The sequence below is a fragment of the Oncorhynchus mykiss genome, chromosome 2 (genome assembly GCF_057628025.1).
Source record: "Oncorhynchus mykiss isolate SJ-2025 chromosome 2, ASM5762802v1, whole genome shotgun sequence".
NCBI classification, from domain to species: domain Eukaryota; kingdom Metazoa; phylum Chordata; class Actinopteri; order Salmoniformes; family Salmonidae; genus Oncorhynchus; species Oncorhynchus mykiss.
The window spans coordinates 57,706,979-57,729,542 of record NC_143023.1 but is presented as its reverse complement, the minus strand read 5'-3'; the positions used below and the strand labels follow the sequence as shown (position 1 = coordinate 57,729,542).

Below are 22,564 nucleotides of genomic sequence, written 5' to 3'. Positions count from 1 at the left end.
TCTGAGGGCCCGGGGACGCACACTTTACCCGGGGGTGCGGCTTGGCCTGGCTGTGCTGAAATGAACATTCTCTAGGCCATCAAACTACTACACTCTGAGATAGTTGAAATGAAAACAGAGGTGGTTGCTACGATTGAGGCCAGAATACCGGAGGTTTCTGATACCTTAAAAGCAGATTTAACCATCCTGCGCAACGAGACTGTGCCAGCAATCACATTACTCAAAACAACAGCTGCGTCACACACTACAACGATTGCAGCACCTCTGTTTTCATTTCAACTATCTCAGAGCGTAGTAGTTTGATGGCCTCGAGAATGTTCATTTCAGCACAGCCAGGCCAAGCCGCACCCCCGGGTAAAGTGTGCGTCCCCGGGCCCAAAGCCCCGGGATGGGGAGAGGCCCGTGACATAATTCTTCGAGTGCACTTTTTTCATGAGAAGATGGAGATCCTCCGACGAGCCCGCAATACCACTCTGAGCTTTCAATGAAAGAGCTTCTCCATCTACCAGAACTACTCCCCCACTGTTTCCAGGCAGCGCGCAGCTTTCGGACAGGCCAAACGAGTACTTCGGGACCATCCAAGTGTGAAGTATGGACTGCGATCTCATGAGGGTAAAGACTACACATTTGAATCTCCGGATGAGGCTATGGCTCACATTCAACGTCACATCAAGAAGTCTTGAACATGCTCACAGTTCAGCAACTGTTGCTTGCAAACTGTGGATAGTAAGTAACCCACCTGTGGTGCAATTATGTTTAGATATAACAGGCTAGTCTTGTATAGTTGGCGAACCCATTCAGGCTTATTTGACGTGATCTAATGTTTTGATCATCTAGTGTGCGTGCCTTACAAGCATTCAGTCACTTTAATTTAATTGTATTAAGGTTTTACTTAACAGTTTCTAGGCTGTCTCGCTCACCTATTCAGTTTGTTTACACAGTGTCTCAGTGACTCAAAATATTTTTGGGTTATTTGTTTACTGCATCCGTTTGCATTGACCCAGTAAACAGTAAATGTCTCCCGAAGCTACACGGTTTTTGGGGTCTCACTTCAATTTTAAAGTTTTGAGCGTCACACATAGTTTTTTGGTATTGGTTGTAAGCTGTCTCAGTGTCAACTAGACTGCTATTATAATTACTATTATTTTTAATTGTCTTACTACGATTTCCTTACTTTAAATTAGATTTTTGGCTGAGAGCCTTTATACATTTTATTTATTTTCTCTCTCAATGCCTGTTATAAGACTGGGAATATAATTATATACATCTACAGGTGGTGCTTTTGTCATTCCGTTTGCACAAGGGATTCACTTTTTTATTTTTATTTTAATACCTAAAAATCTTTCTTTTTGCTGCTTGATCCACTAACAAAACGCGACTTTAAAGAGCGGGACTGTGGGTTTAGTTTTAAGACCGCACTCTCACAGACATACTGTGCGAAGGCTTAGGCTTGTACCTTGTTTGGGGAGGTATTGTCTGGCATGGGGGGAGGTTGAATTGTTCAGTTCTAATGTTGTCATTCTGTCTTTTTAGTTTTTTTCCTGTACTTTTTCCAAACATCTACCACTGTACATTATTACTCTGAGACAAGTTATTCTGGGGATTTTGGGCGCTCATTGCTTTTCCATTCTATGCTCTAATGACAGGGTTGAATAACGGGAATGCCCAGAGGGGCCGAAATAATGCGATCAAGTACATTTCATGGAACACCAAAGGGGTTAATAACCCGGTGAAGAGTAAGAGGGTGCTGACACGCTTAAAGGGTTTGAATGCAAATATTGCATTTCTACAAGAGACTCACTTGAGGACTGGTGAGCATTTTAGGATGTGTAAGGACTGGGTTGGTCAAGTGTTCCACTCAAACTTTCATAGTAAATCAAGAGGTGCTGCTTTTCTGGTTGATAAAGCTACTCCCTTTGTAGCTTCTGAGGGTATTGCTGATCCTAAGGGACGATACGTCATATTAACCGGTGAACTGTTTTCTACCCCTCTTGTTTTGGCTACTGTTTATGCTCCCAATTGGGATGACACAAGTTTAATCTCTTCCTTTCTGTCTGCTATTCCCAATTTAGATTCTCATTTGTTGATTTTAGGGGGGGATTTCAACTGTAAAATGTCCCCAGTTCTTGACAAGTCCTCACAAACAAATACAGGCCCATCTAAATGTGCCCTACTTATTCAATCCTTTCTTCAGAAATATGCTATGTTTGAGGCCTGGCGTTTCCTACATCCTACAGATAGACAGTATTCCTTTTATTCTCATGTTCATCAAACATACTCCCGGATTGATTACTTCTTTTTGGACAAAAAACTTCTGCCTAACCTTCGGCAGTGTACTTACGAGAGTATTGTTATTTCTGACCATTCACCATTAGTGCTTGAACTAGAGTTCCCCCAGCGACCTCCTATGTGTTATCAATGGCTTCTCAACCCCATTTTACTCTCAGATAAGGAGTTTGTAAATTTCATTTATTCTGAAATCACCTTATTCCTAGAAACTAATTCAACACCAGGTATGTCCTGCTCTACCATATGGGAGTCTCTCAAAGCATACCTACGTGGCCAAATTATTTCTTATACAGCCAACCAAAACAGAGTTCGCTCTCAGCGACTTCGGGACCTGAGCGAGTCCATAGCCACATTGGATGAGAAGTATGCTACGGATCCTTCCTCTGATCTGCATAAAGAGCGCCAACTACTCCAATCTGAATTTGATGAGCTTACTACCAGGCAAGCTGAACAGTTACTCTTGCGAGCTCGAAACAAAGTCTATGAACAAGGTGACAAGGCCAGTAAACTCCTTGCACATCAGATCCGTAAATCTGAGGCCTCACGTTTAATCCCACAAATAAGGACCCCGTCTGGTGCCACCACAGTTATACATAAAGAGATCAATGATCAATTCAAACAATTTTACTCTGCGCTATACACCTCTGAATCCACTCAAGACCCTTTGCTGATTGACTCCTTCTTTAATGGCTTGAATATGCCTTTAATTGATACAGACTCCCATGACTGTCTAGAAGAATAATTTACGCTTGAGGAGATTGCAACAGCAGTGTCCGCAATGAAAAGTGGTAAATCAACGGGTCCAGACGGTTTTCCAACCGAATTTTACAGGACGTTTTCTGGTCTGCTTTGCCCATTCTTGTCTCGACTATTTGCAGAGTGCCTTAATACTTCAAAGCTACCGCCTAGTCTTTATCAGGCTTCAATTTCATTACTATAAAAGAAAAACAAAGACCCCCTGGAATGTGGATCCTATCGCCCAATCTCGCTTTTAAACTGTGATTACAAAATCCTAGCTAAGCTTTTAGCCATCCGTATGGAAGGCTTGCTGCACCAAGTAATACACTCTGACCAGACTGGCTATGTGAGAAATAGGCATTTATTTTTCAATATTAGGTGCCTTATGAATATACTGTACTCCCCAGCATCAGAGGACCCGGAGGTGGTGGTCTCACTTGATGCCGAAAAAGCGCTTGACCGCGTTGAGTGGGATTACCTAACAGCTGCCCTTTATAGATTTGGCTTTGACCCCAAATTCATTGCGTGGATAAAGATTCTTTATTTTTCCCCCATGGCTTTGTACGGACTAATAACTTGTCCTCTGACTATTTTCCCTTGCACTGCGGATCCAGACAGGGTTGTCCACTCTCCCCCTTGTTGTTTGCTTTGGCAATCGAGCCTCTCGCCATTGCACTACACACTAATGATGCCATTCAAGGTATAATCAGGGCGGGCTGGGAGCAGAAAGTCTCGCTATATGCTGACGACCTCCTTTTGTTTATCTCCAACCCTGATACCTCATTCCCACGTGCCCTATCTGTTCTTAAAAAGTTTGGATCAATCTCAGGGTACAAGCTGAATCTAGGCAAGAGTGAGCTTTTTCCGGTAAACAAGGCTGCTTTAGTGCTCTTCTACAAGTTCTCAGTTTAGGATTGTCCGGGATCAATTCACCTACTTGGGAGTTAAAGTGACAAGGAAATATTCAAATTTGTTTCAGGAAAACTTTGTTGCTCTAGCAGACAGTTTGAAACAATCTTTTACTTTTTGGAATTCGCTACTCCTTTCTCTTATCAGAAGGATTAATGTCATGAAAATGAATGTGTTGCCCAAATTTTTATATTTATTTCAATGTTTACCCATTTTTATTCAAAAATCTTTTTTTATTTCACTGGATCAAACATTCATGCATTTTATTTGGGATGGCAAGGTACAGTGCCTTGCGAAAGTATTCAGACCCCTTGAACTTTGTGACCTTTTGCCACATTTCAGGCTTCAAACATAAAGATATAAAACTGTATTTTTTTGTGAAGAATCAACAACAAGTGGGACACAATCATGAAGTGGAACGACATTTATTGGATATTTCAAACTTTTTAAACAAATCAAAAACTGAAAAATTGGGCGTGCAAAATTATTCAGCCCCCTTAAGTTAATACTTTGTAGCGCCACCTTTTGCTGCGATTACAGCTGTAAGTCGCTTGGGGTATGTCTCTATCAGTTTTGCACATCGAGAGACTGAAATTTTTTCCCAATCCTCCTTGCGAAACAGCTCGAGCTCAGTGAGGTTGGATGGAGAGCATTTGTGAACAGCAGTTTTCAGTTCTTTCCACAGATTCTCGATTGGATTCAGGTCTGGACTTTGACTTGGCAATTCTAACACCTGGATATGTTTATTTTTGAACCATTCCATTGTAGATTTTGCTTTATGTTTTGGATCATTGTCTTGTTGGAAGACAAATCTCCGTCCCAGTCTCAGGTCTTTTGCAGACTCCATCAGGTTTTCTTCCAGAATGGTCCTGTATTTGGCTCCATCCATCTTCCCATCAATTTTAACCATCTTCCCTGTCCCTGCTGAAGAAAAGCAGGCCCAAACCATGATGCTGCCACCACCATGTTTGACAGTGGGCATGGTGTGTTCAGCTGTGTTGCTTTTACGCCAAACATAACGTTTTGCATTGTTGCCAAAAAGTTCAATTTTGGTTTCATCTGACCAGAGCACCTTCTTCCACATGTTTGGTGTGTCTCCCAGGTGGCTTGTGGCAAACTTTAAACGACACTTTTTATGGATATCTTTAAGAAATGGCTTTCTTCCATTAAGGCCAGATTTGTGCAATATACGACTGATTGTTGTCCTATGGACAGAGTCTCCCACCTCAGCTGTAGATCTCTGCAGTTCATCCAGAGTGATCATGGGCCTCTTGGCTGCATCTCTGATCAGTCTTCTCCTTGTATGAGCTGAAAGTTTAGAGGGACGGCCAGGTCTTGGTAGATTTGCAGTGGTCTGACACTCCTTCCATTTCAATATTATCGCTTGCACAGTGCTCCTTGGGATGTTTAAAGCTTGGGAAATCTTTTTGTATCCAAATCCGGCTTTAAACTTCTTCACAACAGTATCTCGGACCTGCCTGGTGTGTTCCTTGTTCTTCGTGATGCTCTCTGCGCTTTTAACGGACCTCTGAGACTATCACAGTGCAGGTGCATTTATACGGAGACTTGATTACACACAGGTGGATTGTATTTATCATCATTAGTCATTTAGGTCAACATTGGATCATTCAGAGATCCTCACTGAACTTCTGGAGAGAGTTTGCTGCAATGAAAGTAAAGGGGCTGAATAATTTTGCACGCCCAATTTTTCAGTTTTTGATTTGTTAAAAAAGTTTGAAATATCCAATAAATGTCGTTCCACTTCATGATTGTGTCCCACTTGTTGTTGATTCTTCACAAAAAAATACAGTTTTATATCTTTATGTTTGAAGCCTGAAATGTGGCAAAAGGTCTCAAAGTTCAAGGGGGCCGAATACTTTCGCAAGGCACTGTACCACGGATTGGTAGAAAACATTTACAGAAGCCTAGGTCATTTGGGGGTTTAGCTCTACCTAATTTTCAGACATACTACTGGGCTGCAAATTTCAGAGCCCTTCTGTACTGGCTGCAGACTGATCCTACTGGCCCTAGATGGAGTCTGAATCGTGTAAACCTGCAGCACTTTCCTCTGTGTTGTGCTCGTCTCTCCCAGTGTCCCTAGGCAAAAGGTGTGTCAACCCAATTGTAAAGCAGTCTCTTAAAATGTGGAATCAGTTCCGTTTAGCCTTTGGCCTCCGAGGCTTTTCTCTATCAGGCCCAATCAATCAGAACATTTTATTTCCTCCATCTTTGAATGATGGGGCTTTTGGCATTTGGCACTCACTAGGCCTCTCCTCGCTAGCCCAATTATTCTTTGATGATACATTTGCCTCTTTTTCTCAGCTGCAGGAAAAGTTCAATCTCCCCCAATCCCACTTTTTCCGCTATCTCCAGACTAGAAACTTTGTCAGAGCTAACACATCTGGATTTCCAGATAGGCCTGCGAATACAGCTACAGAGAGCGTCTTGGAGTTGAACAAGCTTCCTAGGGGCGCAATTTCAGATGTATATGCAATCATTCATGACTTACAGAACCCTTATTTGGTGCCTTTAAAGACTCGATGGGAAAAGGATTTGGGGGAGGAACTTGGGGAAGACGCCTGGGAATCTGTGCTGCACAGGGTGCACTCGTGCTCTTTTAGCACTAGACACAGCCTCATTCAATTCAAGGTGGTTCATCGTATCCACTGGTCGGGGGCCAAACTTGGAAGAATATTCTCTGATTTTGATCCTACCTGTGTCAGATGTAAAATGGAACCAGCCACACTGTTGCATATGTTTTGGGGCTGTCATAAACTGTCAGGTTTCTGGGAATTAATATTTAAATGTTTCTCTGATATATATGACACTGTTATAGTCTCCCCTTACAGCCCTTTTTGGAGTACTGCCCATGGGTACCCCCCTATCAAGAATCCAGTCGGACACTGTTGCTTATACAACTCTTTTAGCTAGACGGCTAATACTACAGAACTGGAAGATGGCAGCTCCCCCATCTTATAAATATTGGGGGAGAGATGTGTTGTGCTCTCTGAAACTAGAAAAAATTTAATTAAATTCACGTGGGAACCCCAAACTGTTTAATGAGGCTTGGGCTCCATTCCGGTCTTACTTTAAACAGTCCATCCTCTGATGGCATTCCAATTAAAGCTCAAATAAGTCTGTATTTGACCCCCCTGTAACTTAAGGGTTGGAGAAGCCTCTCTCTGTGTTTTTGCTGGGGGGCATTAAGGTCCATGTGCTTATTGATTGTGACCCATGGATGCCTTGTTCATCTTGCCCGGGCAGAGACTGAAGTGTGAGCTTGTTTTTCCCAGTTATTTTTACATTTTGTTCATGCCTACATGAATAATCATTCTATTTTTTTTATTTTAAAGCATTGTAAACTTTATTTTAAAGCATTTCTCCACCCTTATCCCTTGACTGTTTACAGGAACAATGGTGAGATGTTTGCTCTGTCCCTGTACTATAGATTGCCCTTTAACCTCTGTAGCCTTCTGCCTGGTGTGTTTAACTTGTCTAAAGTATGGTATCTTTAAAGCTATTTTTTTATTTGTATTTTTATTTGTATTTTTTTCTAGTTGAGTATATTATTTATATTGCTTTGTGTTGTCTTGTATGTGTGTGTAAAACTTAATAAACAGAGTTTAAAAAAAATATATATATATATTTTTTTCTCACCCATCTACACACAATACTCCATAATGACAAAGTGAAAACATGTTTTTAGACATTTTTGCAAATGTATTGAAAACAAACTAAATAAATATTTTATACAAATAAGTATTCACACCCCTTTGCTATGATACTCTAAATTGAGATAAGGTGCATCCAATTTCCATTGGTCATCCTTGAGATGTCACTACAACTTGATTGGAGTCCACCTGGGACCAATTCAATTGTTTTTGACATGATTTAGAAAGAAACACGCCTGTGTATAGTATATAAAGTCCCACAGTTGACATGTGCATGTCAGAGCAGAAACTATACCATGAAGTCCAAGGAACTGTACGTAGATCTCTGAGATAGAATTGTGATGAGGCATATATGGCATATATCTGAGGCATATATCTGAGGAAGGCTATAAAACTATTTCTAGAGTGTTGAAGGTTTCCAGGAACACAGTGGGAAATTGAAAAAAATATGGAACTACTCAGACTCTGCCTAGAGCTGGCCGTCCAACCAAACTGAGCAACTAGGCAAAAAGGGCCTTGGTCAAGGTAGTGACCAAGAACCCAATGACCACTCTGACAGAACTACAGAGTTCCTTGGCTGAGATGGGAGAACCTGACAGAACTACAACAGTCTCTACAGCACTTCACCAATCTGGGCTTTATGGGAGAGTGGTGAAACGGAAGCCAATCCTGAGAAAAAGGCACATGACAGCATGCCTGGAGTTTGCAAAAAGACTTTGAGAGCATACAGAAACAATTGTACTCTTTGGCCTGAATGCAAAGCATTATGCCTGGAGAAAACAAGGCACAGCTCATCACCCGTCTAACACCATCCCTACCATGAAGCATGGTGGTGGCAGCATCATACTATGGGGATGCTTTTCAGCAGCAGGGACTGCTGAAGATTGGAAAGCTGCCGCAGTCATCCACCTCTTCAAAGGGTGAGACACTCCAGAACAAAACTGTTACAGACCTATATCCATCCTGCCCTGCCTTTCTAAAGTCTTCGAAAGCCAAGTTAACAAACAGATCCCCGACCATTTTAAATCCCACCGTACCTTCTCCGCTATGCAATCTGGTTTCCGAGCTGGTCATGGGTGCACGTCAGCCACATAAAAGACATTACTGTGCAGCCGTATTCATCGACCTGGCCAAGGCTTTCGAATCTGTCAATCAGCACATTCTTATCGGCAGACTCAATAGCCTTGGTTTCTCAAATGACTGCCTCGCCTGGTTCACCAACTACTTCTCAGACAGAGTTCAGTGTGTCAAATCTGTTGTCCGGACCTCTGGCAGTCTCTATGGGGGTGGCATAGGGTTCAATTCTCGGGCCGACTCTTTTCTCTGTATATGTCAATGATGTCGCTCTTTGCTGCTGGTGATTCTCTGATCCACCTCTATGCAGACGACACCATTCTGTATACATCTGGCCCTTCTTTGGACACTGTGTTAACAGACCTACAGTCGAGCTTCAATGCCATACAACACTCCCTCCGTGGCCTCCAACTGCTCTTAAACTCTAGTAAAAATAAATGCATGCTCTTCAACCGATCACTGCCCGCACCCGCCCGCCCGACTAGCATCACTACTCTGGACGGTTCTGACTTCTGAATATGTGTACAACTACAAATACCTAGGTGTCTGGTTAGACTGTAAACTCTCCTTCCAGTTTCATATTAAGCATCTCCAATCAAAATTAAATCTAGAATCGGCTTCCTATTTCGCAACAAAGCATCCTTCACTCATGCCGCCAAACATACCCTCGTAAAACTGACTATACTACCAATCCTTGACTTCGGCGATGTCTTTACAAAATAGCCTCCAACACTCTACTCAGCAAATTGGATGTAGTCTATCACAGTGCCATCCGTTTTGTCACTGAAGCTCTATATACTACCCATTACTGCAACCTGTATGCTCTCGTTGGCTGGCCCTCGCTACATATTCGTTGCCAAACCCACTGGCTCCAGGTCATCTATAAGTCTTTGCTAGGTAAAGCCCCGCCTTATCTCAGCTCACTGGTCACCATAGCAACACCCACCCGTAGCCTGCACTCCATCAGGTATATTTCACTGGTCATCCACAAGGCCAACACCTCCTTTGGCCGCCTTTCCTTCCAGTTCTATGCTGCCAATGACTGGAACAAACTGCAAAAGTCACTGAAGCTGGAGACTTATAGCTCCCTCACTAACTATAAGCATCAGCTGTCAGAGCAGCTTACCAATCACTGCACCTGTGCACAGCCCATCTGTAAATAGCCCACCCAACTACCTCATCCCAATACTGTTATTATTATTTAATTTTTTGCACCCCAGTATCTCTACTTGCACATCATCATCTGCACATCTATCACTCCAGTGTTTAATTGCTAAATTGTAATTATTTTGCCACTATGGCCTATTTATTGCCTTACCTCCCTAATCTTACTACATTTGCATGCACTGTATATAGATTTTTCTATTGTGTTATTGACTGTACGTTTGTCTATGCCATGTGTAACTCTGTGTTGTTGTTTTTGTCGCACTGCTTTATCTTGGCCAGGTCGCAGTTGTAAATGAGAACTTGTTCTCAACTGGCTAACCTGGTTAAATAAAGGTTAAATAAATAAATTAATACAATGGGTAAGAAATTATATTTAATCTATTTTGAATTCAGGCTGTAACACAACAAAATGTGGAATAAGTCAAGGGGTATGAATACTTTCTGAAGGCACTGTAGATGGAATCTTGACACAAACACACACAATATTGAGACATGGTTCAGAAAAAGGTTTCCAATCGAGTGAAGATTTCTCATTGATCTTGACAGAACACTATGGGTCCATACTTTTCAGTTGAAACTTTTTCTCCGTCTCAAAATGCGCATCGGCCAATGAAAATTGTTGATGTAGTTGCACACGGCACATTCTGTCAACCGTGGGAGCTTACATAGACAGATGCACTGAGTATAGGGTCTGAATAATTTTTATGTTTAATATACAGTGCCTTGCGAAAGTATTCGGCCCCCTTGAACTTTGCGACCTTTTGCCACATTTCAGGCTTCAAACATAAAGATATAAAACTGTATTTTTTTGTGAAGAATCAACAACAAGTGGGACACAATCATGAAGTGGAATGACATTTATTGGATATTTCAAACTTTTTTAACAAATCAAAAACTGAAAAATTGGGCGTGCAAAATTATTCAGCCCCCTTAAGTTAATACTTTGTAGCGCCACCTTTTGCTGCGATTACAGCTGTAAGTCGCTTGGGGTATGTCTCTATCAGTTTTGCACATCGAGAGACTGAATTTTTTTCCCATTCCTGCTTGCAAAACAGCTCGAGCTCAGTGAGGTTGGATGGAGAGCATTTGTGAACAGCAGTTTTCAGTTCTTTCCACAGATTCTCGATTGGATTCAGGTCTGGACTTTGACTTGGCCATTCTAACACCTGGATATGTTTATTTTTGAACCATTCCATTGTAGATTTTGCCTTATGTTTTGGATCATTGTCTTGTTGGAAGACAAATCTCCGTCCCAGTCTCAGGTCTTTTGCAGACTCCATCAGGTTTTCTTCCAGAATGGTCCTGTATTTGGCTCCATCCATCTTCCCATCAATTTTAACCATCTTCCCTGTCCCTGCTGAAGAAAAGCAGGCCCAAACCATGATGCTGCCACCACCATGTTTGACAGTGGGGATGGTGTGTTCAGCTGTGTTGCTTTTACGCCAAACATAACGTTTTGCATTGTTGCCAAAAAGTTCAATTTTAGTTTCATCTGACCAGAGCACCTTCTTCCACATGTTTGGTGTGTCTCCCAGGTGGCTTGTGGCAAACTTTAAAAGACACTTTTTATGGATATCTTTAAGAAATGGCTTTCTTCTTGCCACTCTTCCATTAAGGCCAGATTTGTGCAATATACGACTGATTGTTGTCCTATGGACAGAGTCTCCCACCTCAGCTGTAGATCTCTGCAGTTCATCCAGAGTGATCATGGGCCTCTTGGCTGCATCTCTGATCAGTCTTCTCCTTGTATGAGCTGAAAGTTTAGAGGGACGGCCAGGTCTTGGTAGATTTGCAGTGGTCTGATACTCCTTCCATTTCAATATTATCGCTTGCTCAGTGCTCCTTGGGATGTTTAAAGCTTGGGAAATCTTTTTGTATCCAAATCCGGCTTTAAACTTCTTCACAACAGTATCTCGGACCTGCCTGGTGTGTTCCTTGTTCTTCATGATGCTCTCTGCGCTTTTAACGGACCTCTGAGACTATCACAGTGCAGGTGCATTTATACGGAGACTTGATTACACACAGGTGGATTGTATTTATCATCATTAGTCATTTAGGTCAACATTGGATCATTCAGAGATCCTCACTGAACTTCTGGAGAGAGTTTGCTGCACTGAAAGTAAAGGGGCTGAATAATTTTGCACACCCAATTTTTCAGTTTTTGATTTGTTTAAAAAGTTTGAAATATCCAATAAATGTCATTCCACTTCATGATTGTGTCCCACTTGTTGTTGATTCTTCACAAAAAAATACAGTTTTATATCTTTATGTTTGAAGCCTGAAATGTGGCAAAAGGTCGCAAAGTTCAAGGGGGCCGAATACTTTCGCAAGGCACTCTATTTGCTTTCGAAAAATCTGTTTTTGCTTTGTCATTATGGGCTATTGTGTGTAGATTGATGAGGAAAAACATTCATTTAATCAATTTTCGAATAAAGCTTTAACATAACAATGTGGAAAAAGTGAACGGGTCTGAATACTTTCCGAATGCACTGTACTTCTCCTTTATAAGTTGATATTTGGTTGCGTTGTCAACCAAACACATTTCAATATTACTTTTATAAGACAGTCAATAGCCTTAACTGCAGGCTATCTTACAAACTAACGTAACATTCAACCTTAAAATAAGTAGCACATCCATGGCCACATTTTGAGGTTACTGTAATTTCTCCTTATGTAATCATATAAAGTGTGAATGTTCAAGATGGCATGCATAAGACTGACAGTGTATTCCCTTTCAACTTTGCTGTAATTTTAAATGGTTGAAAGCATCGCGATAGACATTTCGGTGACAACTAAACCAAATATCTGACATTGTTTTCCATTGGAATTTGGTTGTGCTTTTAGATGGTGGAAAGCATAGCGATAACACAATAGAAATGTAACTAACTTTTGACTGTATTTTTTTGAGTGGGTGAATATACGGCAGGTTGATTGATCAATGTCTCAACCAAATATTATTACCCAATTATCCACGTTGAAATGACCTGGTGTGCCCAGTGGGTAGCAGCCTAGTCAAGGATGAAATACTGTAACACTACAGTTGTTCCAAGTGGAACAAAAGTAAACCTTGAATTTTGAGGTTTAAAATATATTTGAAGAAATGCCATTGTTTGGTGGATATAAAGTCTAAGATATTTGACAGACTGATGCCAAATTTGTTACAGGAAATAATCACTGCCAGCTGGTCAGGCTAGCATAGGGCTAAATGTGCCAGGTTGTCTAATGGGAACAAAAATTTGTTCGCAAGTATGGTCCCAACGTGTTGACTGGTTGTCATCGTGATACATTTCTACATGTTCATTACAAAGTGGTTTACAGTACGCTAGACAGGGCCAAACTCTTACCTGCAGTCCTACTTCAGCAGCGAGGGATCCAGATTTGACGTTACTGATGTAGATGCCAGGCTTCTGTGTGGGGCCACTGGAGATGCTGACGCCCATGCCCTTGGTGCCCACCAGGCTCAGGAACACCTTCTTCTCCTTGATCTCCTTCCCTCCCATGGATGCCAGGCCTGCCACACTGCTCTTCTTCTCCTGAGAGAGAGCGAGAGAGAAAGAGAGAGAGAGAGAGAGAGAGAGAGAGAGAGAGAGAGAGAGAGAGAGGGGGGGGGAGGGGAGGGGGGGCAGAGAGAGAAAATAGAGATTGTACAATTCCGTGGTTGCATTACAGTGTGTTGTTTTTTCTGCCTCCTTATTGGTAGGTCACTCTGGATAAGTGTTTATTAAATTACTAAAATGAGAATGAAGAAGGGCCAAAGGGTGTTAAACTTCAAAGAATATGAGGGAATATTTAATCTCAAAGAAAAATGAATCTCATTCTCACCCCAGAATCAGACACAAATTGGTCCACGAACTGCCACTTCAGAGGCTCCTCTGTGGAACTAGAGAAGAACAGAAAGCGTGGGATAAATCCGATTCTATATTCATTCATGTATTTATTTCAGCTTTATTTGATCAGGAAGATCCCTTGAGTAAGATTTTGTGAGCAACACCTGGCACATTAAATACATCAATCAATAATCTAGCTACCATCTCAGTGCTCACCGGATACCCCTTGCCCAGGACAGGATTTCTTGTTTTATTTTGATCACAGTCTTTTCTAAAGCAGAAAGGTGTCAAATACAATACCAACAAAGAGAGAAACAGCCCTACCTCTTCACTGGTATCATCCCAACCTCTGCACAAATAAAAGGATCAAAATTGAAGTAAGTTATGAATATTCACTTTTGCATTTGACATGAGGCTGAGTGCGTATATTGGTTGGGTGGATTTCGTTTAACTTACGCCGGACTTTGAGCGACACGATTTTCTTGGTCTTGATGAGGTTGATGACTTCCTCGTGGATACAGGAAGAGATGGCGTATCCATTGATGCGGACAATCTCATCTCCCATCTGGAGGTCACACAGAGGTCAGACGATACGACCAGCACTTTTTATGTAGTGTGACAGTGTGTGGCTACTTTTCTGAGTGTTGTGTTTCACAGTGTATGTTTGCCTCTCTTTAGATATTTGACCACATCCCATCCACCCTCCATACTGGTACTACATGACGTTGAAAATACGTATATTTTGGGTTGAAAATAAGTCAACGTCTTGTGCTCACTGGGTAAGGATGAGTCTCAGAAGTGTTTTTTTTTCTCCTAGATGCCAGACAGGATGGCTGTGTCACCTCGGCTGTAGCTGTGTGTCAATTTGTGTCACCGGTTATTGAGCTAATGGAAGTGTGTGACATCTTGTCACGCCGGTTGAGGGGAATAACTACAACAGACTGACGGAAAAGCAGATCCAATCAGTCTGAGTCGTGACTGAGGAGCAAATTGCTTCAGGAAGAGATGAAGGACAGGAAGATACTTAAAAAGTTCCTGGGTGTTTTTACCAAAACGGTTTGTTCCTCGGGTTGACTTTATTCGATGCATGCACAAGTGCTGCACACACAAACACGCACGCAAACAAACACACACACACCCACACACCTGCAGGCCACTGTTTCCAGCCTGTCCATCCTTGACGATCTGTGAGATGAAGAGTCCACAGCCGAACTCCAGGCCCCCTCTCACGCTCAGACCCAGACCCTCAGGATGAGTACGATCCAGACGCACCTCCTTCAGCTTACTGCACCACCCGGATGGAGAGAGGGAGGAGGAAAGGGAAGACAGGAGGGGAGAGGGAGAAGGGGTTAGATGAGGGATGACAGGAAAGGGTGGAGGAAGGGGTTATCAGTTCTGTGTTATCAAATTGGTGTACATTCTCGTTGCCTATAAGTACTAAGAGAGTAATTACATGGTATAAGACAAGTGCATCTTATTGAAAGTCTATGGGCTCCAGCCTGGTAGGTGGCAGCGACCCCTCCACTCACCGTGACCTCTTGGGGGTGAGCAGGTCGTACTCCACCTGGTGTTTGAGGGGAATGAGGGGCCGGATGGCATCAAACAGCGGCAGGCGGCTGGGCTCGTTGATGACCAGCTTCAGGTCCCCCACCAACACGGGCAGCTCCATGGACCTGAGGGAGAGGGCCGAGGGTCAAAGGACAGCTTCAACACGCACGCACGCATGCACGCACACACGCGCACACTGCACAGCCATTCAGGGGAGAGCGAGATGTTTTGAATGCCTTTCTTTATCATTCCTATCGTTGACATACATGATTATGAGGACAAAGGGACTCAAAGCAGCGCACAGAATGACTAGTTCAGAACGGTATGATAAACGCCATGGCCTTATGGGCCATCAAGGATTCCAAGAATGTGCAATCAACCTACCAATTCCAATGGGAACATATGACCTATGACTATGAATTATTAACGTTTGCCATTTCACTCCTTACTCGTGTATGAACGAGTAAAGGGCTTTAGTGAATAGCTGGCCAGGCTTGGCGGAGCACGGCGGAAAACTGATCATGGGTCTAACCAATGGGGTCTCAGGTCTCTGGCTCCATACAAAGAGCGCATGGAAACCAGCACCGCTAATTCCCCTTCACCCCCATTCAGTCCACATTATCGTCATAGTCCTGAATGAAATCCTATCTCCCACCATACACCTGTATACGCACACAAGCATGCACGCACGCACGCACACACGCACACACACACACACACACACACACACACACACACAGGAGACTTAATCCTCCTATACGTAAATCTGCAATTGGAGAGAAATCAAGGCGTTTGCTAGACCATTTTCCATTTTTTTGTTGAAGTAGAAGTGACACAAAAAAGGCCATCTTAATTTTGTTCAAGTACTGGCAGACTCACTAACAATCCACTTCCCCAAATAAAGGATGAGAAAATCAGTTGAGGGAGGTTAAATTGTCAGAAAATTGGTCATCCTGAAAAAAAAAAGAATAGGTCAATAATTTATTACTAAACTGAAGTGAAAGTCAAACAGAGATGGTGGTACTCACCAGCGGTGGAAAAAGTACCCAATTGTCATACTTGAGTAAAAATAAAGATACCTTAATAGAAAATGACTCGAGTAAAAGTGAAAGTCAACCAGTGAAATACTACTTGAGTAAAAGTCTAAAAGTGTTTTGGTTTTAAAATATACATAAGTATCAAAAGTACATAGAATTGCTCAAATATACTTAAGTATCACAAGTAAAAGTATGAATAATTTCAAATTATTTTATATTAAGAAAACCAGACTGCACAATTTTTTTAGTTTTTTAAAAGTATGAATAGCCATGGGCACACTCCAAAATTATTTACAAACTAAGCATTTGTGTTGAGTGAGTCCGCCAGATCAGAGGCATTAGGGATGACCATGGATGTTATTTTGATAAGTGTGTGAATTGGACCATTTTCCTGTCCTGCTAAGCATTCAAAATGTAACGAGTACTTTTGGGTGTCAGGGAAAATGTATGGAGTAAAAAGTACATTATTTTTTTTAGGAATGTAGTGAAGTAAAAGTTGTGACAAATATAAATAGCAAAGCAAAGTACAGACACCCCAAAAAACGACTTAAGTAGTACTTTAAAGTATTTTTACTTAAGTAATTTACACCACTGGTACTCACTGGTGATACATCCGCAGGACATCGTACAGGTAATCCTTTTCAGCCTCATTGTCAATGAGCAGCTCCACCTAAACAGCAAAGGCATCTTTAGTCTCACTCTCATCTTCATCATCACAGACAAGATAGCAGCTGCCAGGGAAGGCTGCGGGCTCTACACTGACACATCCCTCTCTACTGTGGTCCTTTCAGCATAACAGGGGGCATTCCCTTTAGCCCTAGGTTTGTGTGTGTGTGTGTGCGCACAGCAGTGTGTAAATCTTACCTTGTAGCGACTGAACTGCTGCAGAAAAGTTTTGAGGAAGCGCTTAGGCCAGTCATTAATATACCCCATCTCCTTCATTAAGGAAGGTTGTCTATCCGGCTGTGTGTCAGTGCCTCAGTGTGTGTGCGCGTGTGGGCACCAACCTGTGTATATGTTTGTCAGTGCTGCGTTTGTGTGCCTGTGCCTGTAAAGCGTTAGCATCAATAGTATCTCTATTGTGTGTTGCTGGAGGTAGAAGGCCAGGTAGCTTTCCTGTTTTCTAGATCCCTTCCCCTTACTAGGACTGTGGGCTGGTACAAACACTTATGCCACCGGACTAGGGAGGGGGAGTAAGGGAGCGGTAAGGAGGGGTGGAGGTTGGAGGGCGGTTTGGAATAGTGAGGTGAGCAGTGTCACCTTACAGTACATCCCTGTGACAAGCAGTCCTCCACCATCATTTCTTAGAATTAGGGGTGACTCAAGGAACCATTGCAGTCAATAGGTTCATATTTGCACCTTTGGTTAGTTGATGGGTTATGGGGGAACCTTTAATGTTTCCTGGAGGAACCCTCTCACTAGAGTGTGTGGAGCACTCTGAATTTATTTTGATGTTGGATTTGTTGCGCTGCCAAACTCAGAAGAAGATTAAAATATGTGGTTTTTGGCAATGGCTTTATGGGATGGCCAGCAACTTGTAAAACATTACCCATTCCTATATGAGTACTATTTTAATATCAATGTTGAATAATACAACATTGGCTGTCAAGCCCATTATATTATATGACTGTATTGAATTGAATTGAATGTATTTTTGGGTAACAGACATAAACAACAAAATGTACAATGTGGACCCAGAGGATATCACTTAAAATGATTCATTAAAACCCTTGTTTCCAAAGTGGTCCTGTTTGTTTTAATAATAATGTTTATTTTTGATGGTAATTACGTTTGTTTATGATGATAATTATTAAGAAATGACCCAGGCGGTCAGATAAGATGACCGGGGGCGTGGCTTAGTAGGGTCCTGGCTTGCAATATAGTTATTTTTGGCCCAGCGGATCAGATAGGACAAATGGGGTTGTGTCTTTCAGATAGTTATTTCTGGCCCCCGTATTGTTAAGGTTGAAAACTGAGTTCCTCAAGTGCCTATGCAAATCCTAACATTGGAAGAGCTACCACTTTACTACTATGTAATCAGCAATGCTAATATTACAATATGTAATATGCATTTAAAAATATATATATTGTGTACAAACTTATGCACAGGAATGACATTTAACCCTCACAGCTGGCAATCTTTTTCACCCCAAAAGTTTATTTGAGGCTGCTTTACTTCCAAGAGTGTACAAAGAAAAGGCTTAGCGATACACACAACACGCACACGCAGACACCTAGGCACACATTACTACACACAAGCTCAACCATGCAGGTTCCTGGGTGTATGACAGTGTATTTATGGTTTGGTAAAGCTCTCGGACTCAACATAAAGAGACAGGGTAAGCAACGGTGACTAAGTGCAGACTTTAGCACCCGGAACGGTTGAAGCTAATGTCATAAAGAGCCAGCCAGATCCCTCAGCTTATGTTATACAGTATATGAAGACCTCTTGTGTTCTCTAAACCCTTAAACTCCCTTATTCTCAAAACGTGCAACAAAGGCACCGGGGTGAATACAACACATACAACAAATAAACTGTAAGAGAAGTTAAGGGCCCACTTCAATCTAACAGTAGCCTATATTCACCTGTCAAAGACATATTGTCACCACATATTCATTGTCACAAACATGACCAAAAACGCATGCTGTTCTGTGGTCAATCAATCAAATGTATTTATAAAGCCCTTTTTAGAGCCTTATCTAAAAGTGTTGTTGTTGTTGCTCATGCCTTCCTGCCTGCCAGTCCCCTCTCTGTCTCTAATTGCTGCTGTAAATCGTCCCATCCTTTTCCGCTCGGCTGGACATCCCTGACACGGCCTAAATTATCTAATGGGGAGCGACCTAGTGAGAGCCTACAGCATAGAGGACAGATGGCTCTGGGTCCACATTACAGAGGACGGAAAACACCCAAACGTATCACGTTGCCTTTACACAGCTTCTCTTTTTTTTTTTACATAATTATCCGAATACTGTCACCGTGAGTATCCGTGAACAATTGTATGGCTAAATACAAAATGCATCATCGGTATCTTTGTGTTGGGTCTAGAATGACTAACAGACGAAAATATGTTGGAAACACCAGGTGAACGTTTTGCAAAACACACAGTTCACCTGACAAATGACTAGGATAACCAATCAGGAAAGCTGACACACAGGCCATAGGTACTCATGATAATAGCCTAGTTTACCTGTACACACTCTCCCTATAATCGACATTGTTATTGTATAGACTATACACACATGTGGTATTAAAAAGGAATATATTAAATTAAATACCCTCACAAGAGGGGGCAACTTTTTAATCCTACACTACAGAGGATTCACTTGTTGTATAACAGTTGTATAACACAACCGTCTAATTTCACAATTGTGAAATAAAGGATGAAACCATTCAATTAAAATTCCAGCCAAAACATGTTAGTCCTATATGAACATTTTATACACCTATGAAGACATTATAAACGCATCTAAAGGCACCTGTGCAAAAGCATTACCCCAACAGGGTTCAGAGTACATCATAGGACGTTGATAACAGCCAAAACAAAATGAAACACAAATTAAGTTCTTACCTTGTGCCTAAATTCTCGAGCTACTTTTCGTTCCATTTTCGACAAAATAATAACGCTGACACCGACCGATGTTCTATCTTCCTGTTAGCGACAGTACCCTCTCAACAGTGGCGCTACCGACAGTGAACGCTGGGTGGTAGACATAAAGAATGATAGAGGCCTCTAGTGGCCCAAAGCCGTTTTAACATGGGCAGCGCCAATGAGTGCATGCTTCCATGCTTCCGCCATTTAAAAGTAGTCAAAGTAGTCGACTGGGTGGGGATTCCTATAGAGTACCACAGTAAGAGTCATAATACCCTGGCATGACGTTTTGATTACCGTGTAAATCTCTCTAGGACAAGGTGACTTTTATCAATATATTTGTCTGTATTTCCCCCCCCCCCCCCCCCCCCAATTAAAAAATAATAATAATTAAATGCTAATTAGCTGCTAATGTGGCAATCATAAAGAACTTGATCATCCATGATGATCTGGATGAGACTGCCGAATCAAGGCAAAGGTAAGAATCTCTGGATTAACTATCTAATGTTAATGTAGTAAAGAGTAAATAAGCTCCATTTCTTTAAATTTCTGAATTGAGACAATACCTGTTAGCAAAGGTGTCAGCTAGATGCAGGAGCTTGCATGGATTTGTAGTTTTGCATGATGTCTACGTTGATGCTGATTAGCATTTTTGTGACAGAGTAAATAGAGCCGAATATATTGTTAAGTCACCTTGTCCGAGAGAGATTTAAATGGTTATCAAAATGTCAGGTCAGGGTAAGTCTACATGAAACACGGCCCTTATTTTAAGTGTTTCTAAAATCCCCTTTGGAAAAAAATGAATGGTGGAAAAAAAAGATTGGAACCATTTCCCTGTTTGACCTCTAGATTTTATGGGTATAACGACACCCACACTGCAGGGCTCTATGGGTTGTAGCCTCAATGGCACTGCCCATGTTGTCACAGACACTATGTCACAGATGAGTCCTCTATCTATCTCTATGGTGGTAGATCCCAGCAGTGGCCCCATTCAGAGAATAGCTCCTGGTATTCAGTTGCTGAGGCACTGCTGGGCTGGGGAAAGGCGGATGTCTCCGGTTTTCAGGATACACTATTTACAATTCAGGAAGCTTCATAATTTAGTTGGTGGTAAAGCAACGGTACAAAGCTAAATATACTGAGCAAAAATATAAACTCAACATGCAACAATTTCAAAAAGTTTACTGATTTACAGTTCATATAAGGATGGGCATGGGCGCAACCATGGGTTGGTCTGAGAGGGCAGAGGCCCACCCACAGAGGAGCCAGGCCCAGCCATTCAGAATGAGTTTATCCCCCAAAAAGGGTTTTATTACAGACATAAATACTCAGATTTAATAGCTGCCCGGGTGGCAGGTCTCAGACGATCCTGCATGTGAAGAAGCCGGATGTGGAGGTCCTGGGCTGGCGTGGTTACACTTGGTCTGCGGTTGTGAGTCCGGTTGGACGTACTGCCAAACTCTATAAAACGACATTGGTAGAGAAATTAACATTACATTTACTAGCAACAGCTCTGGTGGACATTCCTGCAGTCAGCATGCCAATTGCACTCTCCCTCAAAACTTGAGACATCTGTGGCATTGTGTTGCGTGAAAAAACGTAACATTTTAGAGTGGCCTTTTATTGTCCCCAACACAAGGTGCACCTGTGTAATGATCGTTCTGTTTAATCAGCTTCTTGATATGCCACACCTATCAGGTGGATGGATTATCTTGGCAAAAGATAAATGCTCACTAACAGGGATGTAAACAAATGTGTGCACATTTAAGAGAAATACGTTTTTTGTGCTGAACATTTCTGGGATCTTTTATTTCAGCTCATGAAACATGGGACCAACACTTTACACTTTACGTTTCTATTTTTGTTACATATAAATATAAACACTCAGTTGTATCTATTTTCCATGTTTCTTGTTAGTCTGTATGTCCCACTCATGTCCAAATCCAAACCAAATGTATTTATATAGCCCTACGTACATCAGCTGATATCTCAAAGTGCTGAACAGAAACCCAGCCTAAAACCCCAAACAGCAAGCAATGCAGGTGTTGAAGCACGTTGGCTAGGAAAAACTCCCTAGAAAGGCCAAAACCTAGGAAGAAACCTAGAGAGGAACCAGGCTATGAGGGGTGGCCAGTCCTCTTCTGGCTGTGCCGGGTGGAGATTATAACAGAACATGGCCAAGATGTTCAAATGTTCATAAATGACCAGCATGGTCAAATAATAGGTCTGGGACAGGTAGCACGTCCGGTGAACAGGTCAGGATTCCATAGCCGCAGGCAGAACAGTTGAAACTGGAGCAGCAGCACGGCCAGGTGGACTGGGGACAGCAAGGAGTCATCATGCCAGGTAGTCCTGAGGCATGGTCCTAGGGCTCAGATCCTGAGAGAGAGAGAAAGAAAGAGAGAATTAGAGAGAGCATACTTAAATTCACACAGGACACCGGATAAAACAGGAGAAGTAGTCCAGATATAACAAACTGACCGTATCCCCCGACACATAAACTACTGCAGCATAAATACTGGAGGCTGAGACAGGAGGGGTCAGGAGACACTGTGGCACCATCCGATGATACCCCCGGACAGGGCCAAACAGGAAGGATATAACCCCACCCACTTTGCCAAAGCACAGCCCCCACACCACTAGAGGGATATCTTCAACCATCAACTTACCATGCTGAGACAAGGCCGAGTATAGCCCACAAAGATCTTCGTCAC

The 22,564-nt window shown here is 42.2% G+C and overlaps 1 protein-coding gene across 1 annotated transcript in view; it reads right to left on the bottom strand.

The window, feature by feature from the left end:
- Window positions 1–19,973, bottom strand: part of LOC110492494 (harmonin) — a 57,977-nt gene extending 38,004 nt beyond the window's left edge. The window contains exons 1-8 of the mRNA XM_090215232.1: window positions 19,830–19,973; window positions 16,863–16,930; window positions 15,205–15,348; window positions 14,822–14,960; window positions 14,132–14,240; window positions 14,000–14,024; window positions 13,671–13,728; window positions 13,193–13,381 (exon numbers count right to left, since the gene is read on the bottom strand). Coding sequence (XP_090071358.1) covers window positions 13,193–13,381; window positions 13,671–13,728; window positions 14,000–14,024; window positions 14,132–14,240; window positions 14,822–14,960; window positions 15,205–15,348; window positions 16,863–16,930; window positions 19,830–19,865 — 768 coding nt within the window. The 5' untranslated portion in view covers window positions 19,866–19,973. The remainder of the gene's footprint in view (window positions 1–13,192; window positions 13,382–13,670; window positions 13,729–13,999; window positions 14,025–14,131; window positions 14,241–14,821; window positions 14,961–15,204; window positions 15,349–16,862; window positions 16,931–19,829) is intronic.
- Window positions 19,974–22,564: the final 2,591 nt, after the last annotated feature.